Source organism: Wolffia australiana, chromosome 3 (assembly GCF_029677425.1).
Source record: "Wolffia australiana isolate 7733 chromosome 3, ASM2967742v1".
NCBI classification, from domain to species: Eukaryota; Viridiplantae; Streptophyta; class Magnoliopsida; order Alismatales; family Araceae; genus Wolffia; species Wolffia australiana.
This window is the reverse complement of record NC_135837.1, coordinates 22,439,328-22,456,079: the sequence shown is the minus strand read 5'-3', so window position 1 is coordinate 22,456,079 and position 16,752 is coordinate 22,439,328. Positions and strand designations below refer to the sequence as shown.

General features: G+C 50.6%; 4 protein-coding genes across 4 annotated transcripts; 1 reads left to right on the top strand and 3 right to left on the bottom strand.

Moving 5' to 3' along the window:
• Positions 1 to 86: 86 nt before the first annotated feature.
• LOC144701327 (U-box domain-containing protein 17-like) lies at positions 87 to 2,781 on the bottom strand. Its single transcript, XM_078573116.1, has one exon. It carries the CDS (start codon positions 2,518 to 2,520, stop codon positions 451 to 453), a length of 2,070 nt encoding a protein of 689 aa, XP_078429242.1. The 5' UTR covers positions 2,521 to 2,781; the 3' UTR covers positions 87 to 450.
• A 152-nt stretch (positions 2,782 to 2,933) lies between these two features.
• Positions 2,934 to 5,089, bottom strand: LOC144701330 (uncharacterized). The gene is made up of 4 exons (XM_078573120.1): positions 4,885 to 5,089; positions 3,285 to 3,407; positions 3,094 to 3,216; positions 2,934 to 3,028 (listed from the first exon to the last, which is right to left on the bottom strand). Exons 1-4 carry the CDS (start codon positions 4,919 to 4,921, stop codon positions 2,964 to 2,966), a joined length of 348 nt encoding a protein of 115 aa, XP_078429246.1. The 5' UTR covers positions 4,922 to 5,089; the 3' UTR covers positions 2,934 to 2,963.
• A 400-nt stretch (positions 5,090 to 5,489) lies between these two features.
• LOC144701329 (protein GRAVITROPIC IN THE LIGHT 1) lies at positions 5,490 to 7,352 on the top strand. Its single transcript, XM_078573119.1, has 2 exons — positions 5,490 to 5,652; positions 6,104 to 7,352. Exon 2 carries the CDS (start codon positions 6,107 to 6,109, stop codon positions 7,157 to 7,159), a length of 1,053 nt encoding a protein of 350 aa, XP_078429245.1. The 5' UTR covers positions 5,490 to 5,652; positions 6,104 to 6,106; the 3' UTR covers positions 7,160 to 7,352.
• TPS7 (trehalose-phosphatase/synthase 7) lies at positions 7,344 to 11,148 on the bottom strand. The gene is made up of 3 exons (XM_078573115.1): positions 8,745 to 11,148; positions 7,789 to 8,059; positions 7,344 to 7,717 (listed from the first exon to the last, which is right to left on the bottom strand). The coding sequence occupies exons 1-3, from the start codon at positions 10,727 to 10,729 to the stop codon at positions 7,388 to 7,390; spliced, it is 2,586 nt and encodes an 861-aa protein (XP_078429241.1). The 5' UTR covers positions 10,730 to 11,148; the 3' UTR covers positions 7,344 to 7,387.
• Between the last annotated feature and the right edge of the window lie 5,604 nt (positions 11,149 to 16,752).

The following is a 16,752-nucleotide window of genomic DNA, read 5'->3' as shown; positions in this document are numbered from 1 at the left end:
ATCGTTGTTCTTCAACCAACAAGGGATCTTCTTCAAATGTGCAGATTGTGTTATTCGAATTGTTGTGCTTCAACCAACAAGGGCTCTTCTTCAAATGTGCAGATTGTATTATTCGAATTGTTGTTCTTCAACCAACAAGGGCTCTTCTTCAAATGTGCAGATTGTTTATTCGAATTGTTGTTCTTCAACCAATAAGGGTTCTTCAGATGAACAGATTGTATTATTCGAATTGTTGTTCTTCAACCAATAAGGGCTCTTCTTCAGATGAACAGATTGCATTCCTGAAACTGTTGTTCTCCGACCAGCGAGGGGTTCTTTTCTTCTTCCCCTCTCCTGGTTCAATGAATAAATGAACTGTGTGTGCGCCATCAACACAGATAGAGTGTGTGTGTGTGTGTGAGAGAGAGAGAGAGAGAGAGAGAGAGAGGAGAGAGAGAGAGAGAGAGATGGTTAAGTGGCGGGGACGGCGGCGGAGGAGTCGAGGACGGAGGAGAACTCGGCGGCGCCGCCGAGGGGCATGGGCCAGCCGCCGGTGAGGGGAGACGCGGCGGCGGTCCGGCGGCAGAGCCTAACGAGAGACGCAGCCTTGCGCCTGGCCCGCTTGGTCCCGGTGAAGAGAATGGTCTGTACAAGGGACCCCAACGCGGGGGCGCGGGCGACCCTCTGAGCCGCGGCGGCGCCGCCGGTCCGACAAATCTCGAGCAGCGCCGCCACCGCGTTCTCCTTGCCGCGCGGAGACCCCCGGCGCATGAGCCCCAGCAGCCCGCTCAGCGCCCGCGGGTCTGCGGACAGCGCCGCCGTCCCCGCCGGCTGCCGCGCGAGCAGCGCCAGCGCGGCCGCCGCCTCCTCCGCCACCACCTCCGTCCCCAGCGCCGCCACCAGCGCCGCCGCGACGCCGCTCTCCACCATCCGGTCGCTGGTCTGGGGGTGGGCGGCGAGGTTGAACAGCGCGGCGACGGCGTCCTTCTTCCCCCCCGAGGTGCCCCCTCGCAGGAGCGCCGCGAGGGACTCGAGCGCGCCGGGCTCGGCGGCGATCGGCGGCTTGTAGCCGTGCACGGCGGAGAGGCTGAAGAGCACCGCCGCGGCGTTCTCCCTGGCCTCGACGGTCAGCCCGCGGGTCGAGACCAGGACGATGGAGTGCAGGCAGCCCGGCTCGCGCATTATCAAGCCGCGGTTGGAGTCGAGCAGGGAGAGGTTGAGGATGGCGGTGACGGCGTGGGCCTGCGCGGCGGGGTCCGGCGAGCGGAGCACGCGCCGCAGCGCCGGCACGGCGCCTTCCTCTGCCACGCAGCGGCGGTTCTCCTGGCCGGCGCGGGCCAGCAGCCGGAGCTCCCGCGCGGACTCCGCCACGGCGGACCCGCGCGCGAGCTGCTGGACCAGGAGCCGAGCCGTGGCGCGGTTGGCGGCCGCGGCGGCGGGGGGGATGGGGAGGGAGGCGGCGCCGAGGGCGGGGGAGTCGTAGGGGACGCCGCTGGCGGCGCACCACTGCGCGATGAGGTTGCGGAGGGCGCGGTTGGGGACGAGCCGGGTGTGGGCCAGGGGCTGCCCGGAGGTGGGGCAGGTGCGGTGGCCCTCGTCGAGCCACTGCGCGATGGCGGCGCGGTCGTAGGTCTGGCCCGTGGCGACGACGACCGGGTCCCGCATCAGGTCAAGGCTGATGGGGCAGCACAACTCCTTGGGCGGGGCGGGCTCGGCGGGGGAGTCAGCGGCGGCGGCGACGGGTCTGCCGCCGGTGAGGCCGAAGAGCGCGAAGCGAGCGTAGCGGGCGAGGGCGACGACGGCGTGGGCGAGGGCGGGGTCGTCGAGGTCGTCTTCCTGGGCGTGGATTCGCTCCTCGAGGAAGTCGATCTCGGCGCGGCAGGACGCGGCGTCGCGGATCCCCAGCTCGGCGACGAAGACCCGATGGAGGGTCGCCGGGTCGGGGGGCTGGCCGTTGCAGAAGCCGTCGAGGAAGGCGGAGACGCGGCGGCGGAGGGCGTCGTCGCGGGGGTCGAGCGAGGGGGGGGGGCGGTGGCTCTGGCGGCGGAGCAGCTCGATCTGCTCCAGCAGGTCGTCGTCGAGGGCGAGCTCCCGCGCGGGGAGGACGTCCATCAGCGTGGCCATCTCCTGAGCCACGTCGTGGAAGTGGGCGGCCACGCGGGAGTTGTTCACGAAGAGCCACAGCCTGGACGGCCCGCCGCAGTAGTCGAGGACGATCCGGGCGCGGTGGAAGAGGACGTAGAGCTCTCGGAAACAGGCGTTGGCGGCGCGGGGGAGGCCCGGGGAAGGAGAATTCCTCGGCGACGACGACTGGCAGAGAAATTCGAGGACGGCGGAGAGAATCTTCGCCGCCCGGAAGAGGAATCTCGCGTTGGCCCGGTGGAATTTGAGCGGCGCGGCGGCGGCGGCCGCCAGCTCCTCTGTCGTGTTGGCCAGGGCGCCGACCAGCGCGAGGTCGGCGAGCCCCACCGGCGGTATTAATGACCCCGCCTGCGGCAGCTTCCTCCCCGCCATCAACGCGACCTCTCTTGAGCTACCCATTTCTTCCTCTTCTTCAGACTTTTCTTCTTCTCCTTCTTCTTGTGATCTTTTCTTCTAATGCGTTCTTCGTCTTCTCCACGGGTTCTTCCTAATCTTTCATTCAGCGGGCGATCTTCTCAAACCAGCTTGCCGCGTGGGTCCAGATATATCCCTCTTGATCGCTTCCCTTCCTCTAAACCGTTGACAGTTGGCCCTCTTCCACGTTCCTGCGACGTGTACGCCTGAGCCTGGCCGAAGAGAAACTGCAAATGTTAACCATCGGCTCGGATCCGTACCCGAAAACCAGGTCAACGGATCCGCAGGCAAGCCATCCAGATGGACACGTGTCCGCGTTTGGTTAGCCATTGACTTAGACTGGACGGTAAGGTATGGCCACCTGGAAGCTTAGAGAGAGAAAGAGAGGGTAACGCGCATGAAGAAAAAGACTGATTAGCTCTGGGCGATTAGCAGCCGCGGATTAAATTGGTGGGCTCGCGAAGAACGTAAAGGGGAAGTTCATATTTGGTACCTAAAAAAACCATGAATTGAACAGCTAAGAATTTTAATAATGAATATTTTAATGAATAAGTGTACCTCTCTCGTCGTGGCAGACGGACATGTCGGTAGCGGAGACGATGATGTCCGCGCAGTCAAGGAGGAGCTGAGCATGGGCCAAATTTGTAACTTCGGCAGCGGCCCGGAGCGTCTCCCAGATTTCTAAAATGGACGGCCGAGATCAGAGGAGTAGGAGGGTCAACGGGAGACAAGGTCAAAGGAATTTGCACCTTTCCGGCCGCCATACTGAGGCTGCGTGTCCCAGAACTCTTCTCGCATCTTCGCCAGCTCCGCCCTGGTAATTGGCCGGGGATACTGCCAGGGTTTGGGCTTCCTCAGTTTCCGTGAACTTCCTGAAGAGGAAAATCTGGAGAAATTTGCATCACTCGTAGACTTATTCTAGAAAAAAGTTGTCTAATCTTGACGAAATCAACGCTGCCGAGCCCATGAATCAAGACGCAAAAACCAACGCTCATGAAATAATTGTTTTTTCTTCATTTAAAGTTAGTTGATTTGTTAAAAATGTTATATCAAATTCAGATGGAGATATAAATTCGTCCATATGAGGGTCAAAGCATAGTGTATTACACAGATCAAGAGAGTATATTTTTTTTTTGGAGGAAATAATGGTTGAAGCACAGCGCTGCGCTGGTTGGTGTAAGATAACTCCTGTGCTCACCGAATACTGAGTTTTTTTTTGGTTTATCAGAGAAATTTGATGGCAAAGCACATTGAATTGGATATATTAAGACGAGATATTATTTTGTTAGACGGAATAATGGTCAAGGCACAGTTCTGGTAAGATTCCATTGAGATTGCGTTCAGATTTTCATGAAAATGAATTGCCTGGAAAAGGAATAAACAAAGATAATCGCACATTCATATTCATTCAAAGTAGATGGAGACTCCGAACCCCTAAGCGGTGGAGGACCTTTCTGTTAAAATATTGCACGACTATTTAAGGCCTAGAGAGAGTATTAGGATGGAGTGATGCTTCGGAGATCAAGAGTCCACTAAATCTTCTATGTAAAAACTTCTGGGTCCCAGAAGTTTTAATCGCCACAAACATAACGTAATCTTCTATGTAGAATTGTAGATTGTAGAAATTCTCACATGGTTTCCGCCATAGAAGAAAATTAAAAAGTAGACGAAGTACACAAACAAAGAGCGCATAACGTAGCGGATGGAGTGCGGTTTGATAGAAATATAAGTCTAAGCATATACAAGCCAGCAAATGATATTTACTAGATATAAATAGGTCTCAAATATCAGTGGGTGGACAAGAAGAATCGATTTGGCAATAATGCAGTGGTAGCGAAGAACCGAAATTTGCCTGATTAATCAAGTGACGCGTGGCACAAGCAATACGGCGTGTTCCATTTAAAAATGAAAAATGTCGTTGAAAGCACACAAACGCGTGCTAGATTCAGGATGTAAAACAAATGACGTCAACTGATGCGCAAAAACCGTTTCCCGATACAGCAAAGCAATTCTCATTCATCAGAGTAATGCAAGACAATCCAACTAGAGAACTCGAGAGCATCAGAATTTTGAATCGTGATGATGACACCGAATTTTTCTCATACACGAGCGAATGAGACGTTTCTTCCGCAGAATTATCTCCCTCAAACGACAAGAAACCACCAACTCCGGAGAGTTTGTCGCTCTAGAAACCTCAAAGAAAGCGTGCGAGGAAGAGAGCGAAGTAAGGAAAGATTCTACCAGACCTGAGTTTTCCATGCCAACATCCCGAGAAAAGCAACAATATCATTCCATTTCGAAAGAATGAGAAGAAAACGACGAATTGCAGAAGACAGAAAGAGAGATCACCATTGTCATTGAGCTGCTTCGATCCAACACAGCCCATTCTTCTCTAATCACGATTAAGACTCATCGGTCACCAGCTCAAGAATGTCCGTTGCCACTGCTCGAGATCCGAACAATTCTTCCGTTTGTCTGGACAGAGACAGAGATATAAAGAGATTTCTGTTCATCTCGAGATCCGAGCGGCAATCGAGGTCGTTGATTTCAATCAGAAACTATCACTGAACAGCGTACTAGTAACAAACAGAACAGTTCCCGCCACTTCTGTCCTCTCTCTCTCTCTCCCGATCCACGTCGGCGTGCAAAGTTAGATATTATATAAATACGGTAAATCATTTTTAAATAATCAAGGAATTATTGTGCTCACACATTTTTAAAAATTAATAAAATAATAAACATGACAACTCACTGATTGGGTAGTTTCTGTGAGTGGAGGCGGCTGTCTAGCTGGCGGAAATATAATGAAAGTACAAGAATACCCTTGAAATGGTCAAATAGTGACCTCTAGAAAGGCGGAAAGTAGCTAGAGAATGGGTCCCACAGAAGGGTATTATCGTCATTCCGGGAGACCCGCTCTGGTTACAGCTGACAGGCGCCGCAGTCTTCTTCGGCCTCTTCTTCTTCTTGCAGGGAATCAGGAATACGAAGAGCAGTCGGCTAGGGTTTAGGCCTGCCGGCGATGGAATCGCAGGAAATGGTGCGACAATCGAAGATCATAGCGAGCTTGCCGTGAACAACGCGAGATCGGAACTCTCGGCCGATTCAGAAAACCTGGTGAGTGACTCTATCGATCTCGATTCTTCAAGTTTTCAAACAGTTAGGGCTCGAACATTCAACATTTTCCCCCAGTCCCTTGCCCGATACTCCGATCCCTCGATCATCAATCATCCCAGACAGGAAACCCCGAGCGTTCGCCTTCCTTGTCTGCGCGAGCGAGAAATGTTTCCCTGGAGGGGCTCCTATCCGTACGCTGTCGCCATAGATTCCTCTATCGAGGCTCAATCTTATCGTGACCCATGGTAGAACGCAGGGCCCCCCTCTTCCTTCTGCTTTTAGTTTTACCCCCATGAAATTATCAAAAAAGCAGTCCTTCCTTTTCCCCAATCTCTCTCTCTCTCTCTTTCGCCCTTCCTGTGGACGACGAGAGAAGAAAAGTAGGGGCATCTACGAAAAGACGCCTCGTAGGCGACGCTCTCTCAACTCTCAAGTGCTCGCGGCCGTGCAGTGAATGAAGCTCTGCCGGGGGACGGGCATGGCGACGCCGGCGAAGTCCGACCGCTCTCGGATGATGCGAGCCATCAGCAAAATCGCGCTTTTCAGGCGGGCGGGGCTGGTCAGAAGCAAGCCGAAGCCGCCGGAATATTCTCGCCCCGCCGCCGCTGAAGACGAAGAAGCGACGCTCTCGGCGGAGGTCTTCGCCGCCGTCGCCGCCGTGAAGGCGGAGTACGCTCAGCTGCAGGTCGCCCAGTCGCCGTTCGACGCCGACAGCGTACAGTCGTGCGACCGAGCCATCGTCTCTCACCTGCAGCGGCTCTCTCAGCTGAAGCAAGCCCATCTCAAGAAGCTTCCTCTTCACGGCAGCAAGGCGGCGGCGGAGTTGCAGGAGCAGCGGAGCCTCGTCAAGACCTTCGAGATCACTTCCAAGAAGCTCGAGTCCGAGCTCGGGCACAAGGACGCGCAGATTCTACAGCTGAAGGCGCAGCTGAGCGACGTGGAGAGCCATGGCGGCTTCCTGGCGGCGCTCCGCCGCGCCGGGAAGGCGGTCCGCGCGTTGGCGGCGGCGATGGCGGAGGAGATGGCGGCGGCGGGGTGGGACGTGGCGGCGGCGGCGGGCGCCGTCGCGCCGGAGGTGAAGTTTGCCCGGGCCGAGGACCGGGGATTCGCCTTTGAATCGTTCGTGGCCAGAGTCCTCTTCTCCGGCTTCCACCTCCCCGACTTCGGATTGGGCCACGGCGGCGCTGACGTGGCCGAGTTGACTCGGGCCAAGTACCGCGCTCTTGTCCACCCCTCGATGGAGGCCTTCCTCGGCGCCGAGTCCCGGTTCGGCCGCCGGTTCGCGGAGGCGGGGCGGCGGGTCTGGCTTCTGCACCGGCTTTTCTTCTCCACCGACTCGCCCGCGGAGCGACACGTGTTTCAGGTGCGCCCCGGAACGCGCTTCTCCGAGGTTTACATGCAGAGCGTCGTCGAGGGCGGCGGCGGCGCCGCCGTCGGGTTTACCGTTTTTCCCGGTTTCCGGCTGGGGAGGACGATAGTCCAGTGCAAGGTTTACCCGGCCCGCTGACGACCCTTTTGTATTTATATTTGATTGATTACTGCCTATATAATAGACAAAAAAACGGGGTCGAGAAGTCGGAAATCATACAGCCGTCGGATGCTTTTCCGCCGGAGATCCCGCGAAGCGACAACGCGGAAGATCTGGTCGCGGGCCGGCCCAATCAATCAACGCGAAGAGGGGAGGGACAGTGTGGAATCAATCAATGGAATCAATGATGGGGCCTGCAGCTTGGTCTCAGGCGTCGTCGTCGTCGTCATCATCGTCATCGGAGGGGGAGGGGGAGGAGAAGAGGGGGCTGTGGGAGGCGTCGGCGAGGGCGCGGAGGGTGGAGAGCACCTCGTGGGTGTCGTCGAGATAGTACTTGGCCTTGCTGGGCTTCTGGCCCACCGTGCAGGCGAAGACGGACGCGCCCAGCAGCAGCCCCTTCCCTGTCGTCGCGCCGATCCCCTCGAACATGTCCTCGTCCGACCGGTCGTCCCCGATGCACATCACAAAGTCCGCCGCCCTTCCCTTCTCCTTCACTCCCTGCAGTATCTTCTCCGCCACCAGCCCCTTGCTCACCCCCTGCCATTTTCCCCCTTTAAATACAGATTTATAAAGATATATATATATATATAAATATATGTGGTGTTTACCTGGTGCTTGACTTCGACGATGAACTGGCCGCTCTTGACGGCGACGGGCTCGTTGGCGAGCACGCTCTCGAGGTGGTCGAGCAGTTCCTTGGCCTGGCTGGAGCCGAAGCCCGGGTCGGCGTCCTGGTGGTGCCACACCACCGCGCTCTCCTTCCTCTCTATCCACGACCCGTCCGTCGACTCGGTGTACAGCTTCATCACCGGCTCCGCCATCTGGAACCATCCCGTGTCCCCAGCCGGCCCGCACACCTCCCACTCCTCCCTCCCCCACCTGCCACCACCAACATCAGACAGAAAGACATGAGTTTTGGAGATCCACGTCCTGCCTAAACATTTTTAATAAATGCCATCAGCTACGGCTTTTAACACAATTCTAATTCCCAAGGTTCCTGGTTCTAATTCCCAGAAACAACACACTACCCTTTTATATCAGCTATAGCTTTCGGCACAGGAGCAATCAAATTCTAACAAAGAATTACAGCCAAGGTTGCAGGTTCAAATTCCCATCGTGCCTAAACGTTAATAGGAGTGATATGCACCCAGCTATCAACTATAGCTTTTAGCATGTTAGCAAGCACTAAGAATTCAAACATGGAATTTGAGCCAAGGATGTTGGAGATCAGTAGTATCCTAGTTACATGTTAATAGTACTAGTAAGAGCAATTCAGTAAGTGAGTGAGTGGAGAGCAATTCAGATTCTAACAGAGAACCACAGGCAAGGTTCTTGCTTCTAATTGCCGGAGAAAGACTGCCCATTGGGCCGTGTATCCTACCTAAACGTTAATAGGAGTGATATGCACCCATGCTATCAACTATAGCTTTTAGCATGTTAGCAAGCACTAAGAATTCTAACATGGAATTGGAGCCAAGGATGTTGGAGATCAGTAGTATCCTAGCTACATGTTAATAGTACTAGTAAAAGCAATTCAGTGAGTAAGTGAGAGAGTGGAAAGTACCTGATGAAGAAGCCGTGCTCGGCGGCGAGGCCGAGCCTCTCGCAGGGGGAGAACCAGGTGGCGAGGCTGGCGCGGGCGCGGCCGCTGACGATGAAGACGGCGTTGCGGTCGTCCCGGGAGAGGGCGTTGATGATGGCGATCACCTCCTTGCCGGGGGTCTTGTTGATGGAGGTCTTGGGCACCAGCGTGCCGTCGTAGTCGAGCAGGATGACGCGGCTCCTGGCCCTCTCGTAGGCCGACACGATCACGTCCACATGGAGCTTCCTGAAGTTGGGGTCCAGCGCCACCACCCTGAACCCAAATCCCAGCCCAATTCCCCAGCAGGTCCTCCGGAAATGGTCCTTGCAGCACCTCTCCAAGTCCTGCAGGAAGCTCTTCGACCAGTACCCCACGTCGTGCGTGCTCACATACCGGAAGTGCTTCTCGTGCCGCAGCCGCTTCTCCCCCTCGTCCATGGCCAGCGCCTCGTGCATCGCCTCCGCCGTCGCCTCGATGTTCCACGGGTTCACCCTGATCGCCCCGCTGAGAGACGGCGAGCACCCAATGAATTCCGACACCACCAGCATGCTCTTCTTCTCCGCCTCCGTCACCGCCGCCGCCTCGCCACCGCCCTGCCTCGCCACGACGTACTCGTAAGGCGTCAGGTTCATGCCGTCGCGGACGGCGGTGACAACAACGCACTCGGCCACGGTGTAGTAGGCGGCCTTGTCGCCGAAGGCAACGGCGCGGTCGATGTACACCACCGGGGTGTAATTCTCGGAGCCGTGGGCGCCGTTGATCCGGCGGCAGCTCTCCCGGATCTCGGCCTGGATGTCATCCACGTCCCTGCCCCTGCCCCGGGGAGGATTGGCGATCTGGACCATCACGGCTCGGCCCTTCCAGCCCGGGTGCGCGGCGAGCATCTGCTCGAAGGCCAGCAGCTTCAAGTTGATCCCTTTGAAGATGTCCATGTCGTCCACCCCCAGCACCACCGTTTTCCCGGCGAACTCCCGGCGGAGCTCCGCCACCCGCCACTCCAAGTCCGGCTGCCTGAGCACCGACTCCAGCTGCCCCATATGCACCCCCACCGGCATGATCTTAATCCCCACCGTCCGTCCAAAGTACTCCAGCCCGATGTACCCCCTCTTGGACTGGTACTCCAGCCCCAGCATCCTGCTGCAGCACGACAGGAAATGCCGGGCGTAGTCGAAGGTGTGGAAGCCCACCAAGTCCGCGTTCAGCAGCGCCTTCAGAATCTCCTCCCTCACCGGCAACGTCCGGTAAATCTCCGACGACGGGAACGGGCTGTGCAGGAAGAACCCCATTCTCAGCCGGTTGAACCGCCGCCGGAGGAAGGTCGGCACCACCATGAGATGGTAGTCGTGCACCCACACGTAGTCGTCCTCCGGGTTGATCACCTCGATCACCTTCTGCGAGAAGATGTTGTTCGCCGCGACGTAGGCCTGCCACTGCGACCGGTCGAAGCGCCCGCCGTGGTCGGCGGAGAAGGGCAGCATGTAGTGGAAGAGCGGCCATAGCTGCTGCTTGCAGAAGCCGTGGTAGAATTTCGCCACGATCTCGGCGGGGAGGAAGGCCGGCACGCACTTGAACCGCTCCAGGAGGGCTTGCGAGACGTCGTCCTGCTCGCCGGGCTCGACGTCGGCGATCAGCGAGCCCACGTAGATCACCTCCATGTCCTCCGGAAGCCCGTCCTTGAGCTGTAGAAGGAGCGACTCCTCGTCCCAGGCGAAGCTCCAGCCGCGCCCGTCGGGCCGCCGCTTGGCCTTGATCGGGAGCTGGTTGGCCACGATGATGATCCGGTCCTGCGACAGCGACGACGGCACGTCCGACGAGACGCTGTTCGCCTGGTCGTCGTCCAGCTCCGAGACGATTCCCGGCACCGTCATCACCCGCGGCAGCCGCTTCGCTCGCCCGCCCCCCCCGCCCAGCGCCGGGAAGTTCCCCGACGCCAGGTCGAGGAGATTCGTGTACGATCTGGACATCATCTTGCCCGAAACCCTAGATCACGGATTCCCCCCCAAATTCCTCCAACCACCGCTCCCGTCCGCGGATTTCAGATTCGGACGCGAACCCACCTCGATTCAGACCTCGCCGGAGCCCTTTCCCTTCTTCCCCGACGAAATCGAAGGGCATAATCCTGCCACCAAATCTCCGCGATCCCAAGAAATCCGACCAACCGCCGCCGACGGAGAACAAGACTCCCGGAAACAGATCAGATTGATAGACAGAGAATGGGAAGAAGAAGAAGAAGAGGAATCAGAAGAAGAAGAAGAATAGAAATGGGAAGAACAGGGCTGGATCTTCCGCGCTCTCGCGCGCGGCTGTAGAGAAGAGAAGGAAACGGCGAGGAAGAAACCCTCCTTCTTTGTGATTTTCTGGTATAAATAAATACGGGGACGGCGAAGAGGCGACCAACGAGGCGGCGGGCAGAGGAGAGAAAAACACAGACGATACTAGAGAGAGAAAGAGAGGATAAGATCGGGGCTTTCTCTCTCTGCCACGCCAGCTGGCATCCGAAAGTCCTGCGAGAAGCCCCGCTGGACTCGTCACGCGTGGCAGAGAGCCGGCTCCCCCACGTGGCCTCCAGCCACTCGTGCCGCCCTTTGAGGAAGTGCGAAAAGATCCAGAAACGCAATTGCGAGGCACGCCAGGTGATTTCACAATGAATGGGTGTTTTCTGGGTCTACCTAGTAAATGCGATAACGCGGTCGAACGTGGCAGACGGATCCGGCAGCCGCGTGCGCCACGTTGAGAAAAGCCGCGTCCCGGATAAGCCTACGACGGGATGACGTCATCTGTGACGTGTGTATATCCTCTCTCCGCGAATCGCGAGGGCGGATATTCGCGGGCCTCGTCCGACGTGGCCGCCAGCTGGCACCGCGTCACCGTCGGTGTCCCGAGATTTAAAAGCGCGCGTTGACGGGACTGTTTGACCGCGCGTGGCTCGCCGAGATTGGATAAAACCTCGGCCAGTAGATAGAGAGCGATCGAGGAGGTGGAGCCCCAATGGGTCTTTTGGGGGTGTTGGGGTGTCTCATTCCAATTAGGGTTGGAAGGACGACGATCAACTGTTCATGAAATCTATGGATAATTGAAATCTATGTTTTTGCAAATTAATGCAATTTTCAACATCTTTGTCTTTGTTTTTATTGGCAAAAACACAGTGCTGAATACGACAAACCAAAGGGTTGTGCTGGTAGACCGTTCCACCCATGCCCTAGATGTCACCCGGGGGTTTTATATATGCAAGGTCAAGTGTTTAGAAGAGTTTATAAGCGTAGAGGGAGCGTAAATATCCCAATTACACGCTGATTCCACTCGCTCATGTCCATGACACAAAGGAAAAAGATACAATGGTAATATTACTGAATGTCTGAAGTGGCGCGGCCTCAAGCGCCAACAGCTTGTTCATGTCCCCCGGAGTTGGTGATGTGTGACGCATGTGTTATGTTCACGCTCATCCGGTATCATCCTGAAGCTCCGCCGAGGGGTATAACATCTTGGCGGGAACGAAGCAGGTGTTTGTGTTGCAACACTTTTTTTGAAGATACATTAGTATTTTTCACCACACAGATTTGTGTGTAGAAAATCTAAGGTCTTCTTCTGATGTTTTTCATCTAGGACACATCTCCTATCGCTAACCTGATAATTTACAGTATATGCATATTTAGGTTGCTGAATAAGGATGTATAAAAGTTAATCTGGATTTCCAGTTGCCCGCAAAATTATCACTTTGTTTTACATACTTGATTTCTGTATCAGGTTCTTGCAATGGGCCTTCACTTAGCTCCTTTTGTTTAGGAATAAAACTTCAAAGTTGTGAGATAAAAAAGGTTAACTTTAAAACATTAAATTTATTTATATTTTAAAAATTAAAAGTGATGAATAATTCAACATTGTTGACTAAGTTTGCTGTTCATCTAATAAGGTCTTAAAAGAACCTTTGGTTATGATGAGGGTATTACCTACCCTTCAACCCAAGATTGCCCCTATTGGAAAAAAGTGTGAGGCATCATACATTATCTCTAAATAAAAGCTCCACTTTGGAGCTTGGAAGATAGGGGCATGTGTGAGGATTTCCAAAATATAATTGAATTCATGCATTTAATTACCATCCACAATAAAAGAGGAATGCCCAGAAAGTAAATTAAATAATGGTTTCGATATCTTAGCAAAATATTTGAAGAATCTTCTATGGAAGCCTGCATGACCAATACACCCGTAGAGTTTCTTTCAGTTATTCAGTGGGGGTACGTTCATTATTTATTTAACCCATGCTTATTGATTTGATATTTTCGGGTTATGCCATGAAGTACAGTCTGAGATGGCATTTCGTCAATAGAAGAGATACAATTGACAATGGAGCTTGAACATCACACCAAAACTACTCAATGATCACTTCACATTGTCCATAATTGAATATACTATAGTTTGATTTCTTGAATGAATCATCTTGAGAAATACAAATGAACAATCTTAAGACCTATCCTTGCAGTCCTCAACATGTATGATTAGTGCATCTTCTCATCAATCTCCACCACCAGGGACACATTCAGATCTTCTCCCCATTCTAGTAATACTAAGAGGGGAGGGTGCTTATGGAGATGAAGAAGAAGGGGGCCTTACGGAGAAATTGGCACGGGTGTTTCTCAATTGGGACTAGTCTTCCTTATTGTGGATACTTGATAGAGTGTTTTGACTAGTCTTCCTTATTAGGTTAATACCGATCAAAGGGTGGTTAGTGTCTAATGATTTGGGACTCATTATTCATAGTTGTAATGCAAATGTTCACTGATAAACTAGAATTTGGGTTAAATAAGTTGTTTTATTGCTCTGATTTTTGGCAACAATATTTATAAAATTTTCCTTGATAGAACAGGGTAAGGGTTGAATCCACAAGAAGCAAGTAATGAGAGAGTAAATTAAAATTCAAATATATCTAAAAATAATTGTTTTAGGTGATTTTATATTTTCTAGATTTTTTAACTATTTTCTAAAGATAAAATCAACTTAATGATGAAAAACTTGTCAAAACTATTTTGAATAAATGAAATAAATATTTATTTATTTTTAATAAGTTTGGCGTTTTTTTTAGGGCAATACATAAATTTTAAGGACAAGCAGAACCTTAGGCCACACTTCCCCCGGTGATATTGCCATATAAACAAGTGATGGATTCCTAGTTTTGAAAATAAACATTTCAAATTCAAATTGTGGGTTAGTTCCACAATCCTTAACATTGGTTGACCTGGTCCTTAAGGAGGTTTGAATGGGCTTCTAGAGTGAGTGTCTTGTGTAGTGGGACTCTATTTAGTATCTATTATATGACTAAGGCTTCTACTTTCCTCCCATTTTTATCTCAAATTCACCAGTGTAATTACCTAAGTGATGTTTTGCAAATAAAACTACAAGAAGATGTGAGCAGTTCACTTGACTCTAAGGAGTCAAATGGGATTAGTCTAAAAAAACAATAAAATATATAAAAATAGACTGTATGAAAATAAATCGTAATATTCTCATGTTATCCTTGAATGGAGAATAATTCTAATGCAAATGAAAAAACATGTGGTAAAAAATAGATAAAAAGAATATTTTTATTAATCTTCTCATTATTAGTCCCATTTGTCCCTTAACAATGCCAATAAGTTTTTATTGAGATACTCGATCATCCTTGAAAATAGAGAGAGAGAGAGATGGAGGGAGAAAGAGGAAGAGAGAGAGAGAGAAAGCGAGAGTGTGAGTGAAGTGTTAGAAATATCAACCACTTGGCAATACATGTCACATTCGTTGACAATTTAGACACAAATCTTTAAAGGACATGTAAGTCAACTCCCTTGTAGTTTTGAAAGAGCTGATGAAGATGAAAAAGGCAGTATACTTTTCTCCTAGTTTTATGCCATAGATAACGGTGACCTTACAAATCTCAAAAAATTAGTATCCCTAACATCTCTCAAGGCTATGGACACAATCTCTCAATAGGTTGCTACTTGGGGCTAGATACCTCCGATATATTTTTCTCCTCCTAGTGAGCATAAAATGTCAAGTGATTGGCAATGAAGTGAGGTGGTGAGGATATGGTTACTTGTGGTAGCTATAGGTAAATAGAGAATGAATGATGGATGGCTCGAAAGAAATGGGAAAAGTAAAATGAATGATAACATGTATATTGGGAAAGATTATTTAGACATCTTTACTCCCAAGATTTTAGAAAAAATGGAGGAGGTAAAAAAAACATTGAGGAAATTGATCAAAATACTCCTCATAAGAATTGGATTTAATAAAGGCACATGGATAGTGATAGATATTATGTGACCGTCAAGAAAAATCACACCACCATATTTTATTTAAGTCCATTGAATAAAATATTGTGTTCATTATTATTCCATTATGATGTTTATAATGAAGTCCATGAATACATGCAATGACCTAGTGAATTATGATGCGATTATAATACAATAATCACTAGTATTTAAACATGCATTCTAAATATTCTTTTTTGCTGGATAGTCGAAATGGACATTGAATTATACAGATAGAATAACACTAATTGAACCTACTTATATGATAAGTATAGTTGATCCTGTGATAATTCGTGTGGCGACACTAAGGAAAGATAGTGCATGCTATTTGGAGAAATAGTTCACTAAATTTATTCGAAGAATCCCTGAATGGTATTATACCTAAACAGCAATCAGGTTGATTCATATCATGATTGTATATGTGATCCATTGCCCTAAGACACCAAGGACATCTCTTGGATGGAAGACTACATTTTGACAACAACTTCCGAGCCTCTAATCACGGGATTCAAACAAGTCATAACCAAGATGTGCTAAGAAGCTCATGGAGATAATTGAGTGATCAAGACGAATTCATCCACCCTCGGTATAAGAGGATATTGGAGAAGATCATCATCAAGGAAGATGATGCAACAAATCCCTGGCTAGGGTAGTGAGAATATTGGAGAAGGATTCTCCAACAATCCTCGTTACACACTAGTATTAATCAAATGATGGATTATGATTTGATAATCAACCATACCCTAAGTCGTTCGAGAGTCTCATGTGGATGATGAATTATACATATAGAATAACCAGTGATGGTAAAGGTTCCATGAGAGAGTTCAAACTAGAGAATGAGATGTAGCTTGTCCCCACATGGGATGGAAACTTCACTATTGATTGGGTTAAATCGATCCTTATTTAATTAATTTATATGTTGATATAGTTAATTAATAAGGTTTGTCAATAATTGTTATTGGGCTACTAAAGTTATTGACTAGAATGATACATGGGCGTAGAGGGTCAAACACATAAGGTCATAAGGGCATTGGTGGATATATTTTATTTTTAGGGTTTTTGAGAAAAAACTTTAAATGAAATATAAAGAGGGAAAGGGCTCTCATTTCAAGCACCATGAAAGCCAGATTTGAGTGCCCAAAAATTATTATAAGGCCACTAAATTTATTAACTATAATGATACATGGTCTAGAGGATCACAAGTATAAGAAAATCATATGAGCATTGGTGAATATATTAACTTAAGTACATATAGGGAAAGGGCAAACATTTTCAAGCACCCAGGCCAGCCAAAATTGAGAGCCCACTTTCACGACTCTGATCTCTTCTCCACCCCACTAAGAAGAGCGCATTCATGGTGAGAAGATGTTCAAGAGTTTCAAGGAGAGTTGAAGAAGAAGGAGATCAAAGAGCAACGTGATCGCGTGGATACGTTTAGAGGCTGGGCATGTGATCGGCTATAGAAAAATCTCAGAGTGGGCAAGTCAAAGGTAGAACAAGTTCCCCATAAGGTGATGGATATGATGTGGCCATCAAGCCAATCACAGTACCATGTTTATTTAAGTTTATTAAATAAAATATTTGCGTTCATTATTATTATGTGTGATGTTTATAATGAAGTCCATGAATACATGCAATGATTTGGTGAATTATGATGAGATCATAATACAGTGATTATTAGTCTTTAAACATGCATTCTAAATATTCCT

Excerpts from the sequence above, each read along its gene's own strand:
- LOC144701327 (XM_078573116.1), bottom strand. The coding sequence starts at position 2,520 with ATGGGTAGCTCAAGAGAGGTCGCGTTGATGGCGGGGAGGAAGCTGCCG.
- LOC144701330 (XM_078573120.1), bottom strand. The coding sequence starts at position 4,921 with ATGGGCTGTGTTGGATCGAAGCAGCTCAATGACAATG. Across the intron at positions 3,217-3,284 it reads TCAGTATGGCGGCCGGAAAG|AAATCTGGGAGACGCTCCGG; the intron begins GTGCAAATTCCT and ends CGTCCATTTTAG. Across the intron at positions 3,029-3,093 it reads CGTCTGCCACGACGAGAGAG|GTACCAAATATGAACTTCCC; the intron begins GTACACTTATTC and ends TGGTTTTTTTAG.
- LOC144701329 (XM_078573119.1), top strand. The coding sequence starts at position 6,107 with ATGAAGCTCTGCCGGGGGACGGGCATGGCGACGCCGGCGAAGTCCGAC.
- TPS7 (XM_078573115.1), bottom strand. The coding sequence starts at position 10,729 with ATGATGTCCAGATCGTACACGAATCTCCTCGACCTGGCGTCGGGGAAC. Across the intron at positions 8,060-8,744 it reads GAGCACGGCTTCTTCATCAG|GTGGGGGAGGGAGGAGTGGG; the intron begins GTACTTTCCACT and ends TGGTGGTGGCAG. Across the intron at positions 7,718-7,788 it reads TCGTCGAAGTCAAGCACCAG|GGGGTGAGCAAGGGGCTGGT; the intron begins GTAAACACCACA and ends GGAAAATGGCAG.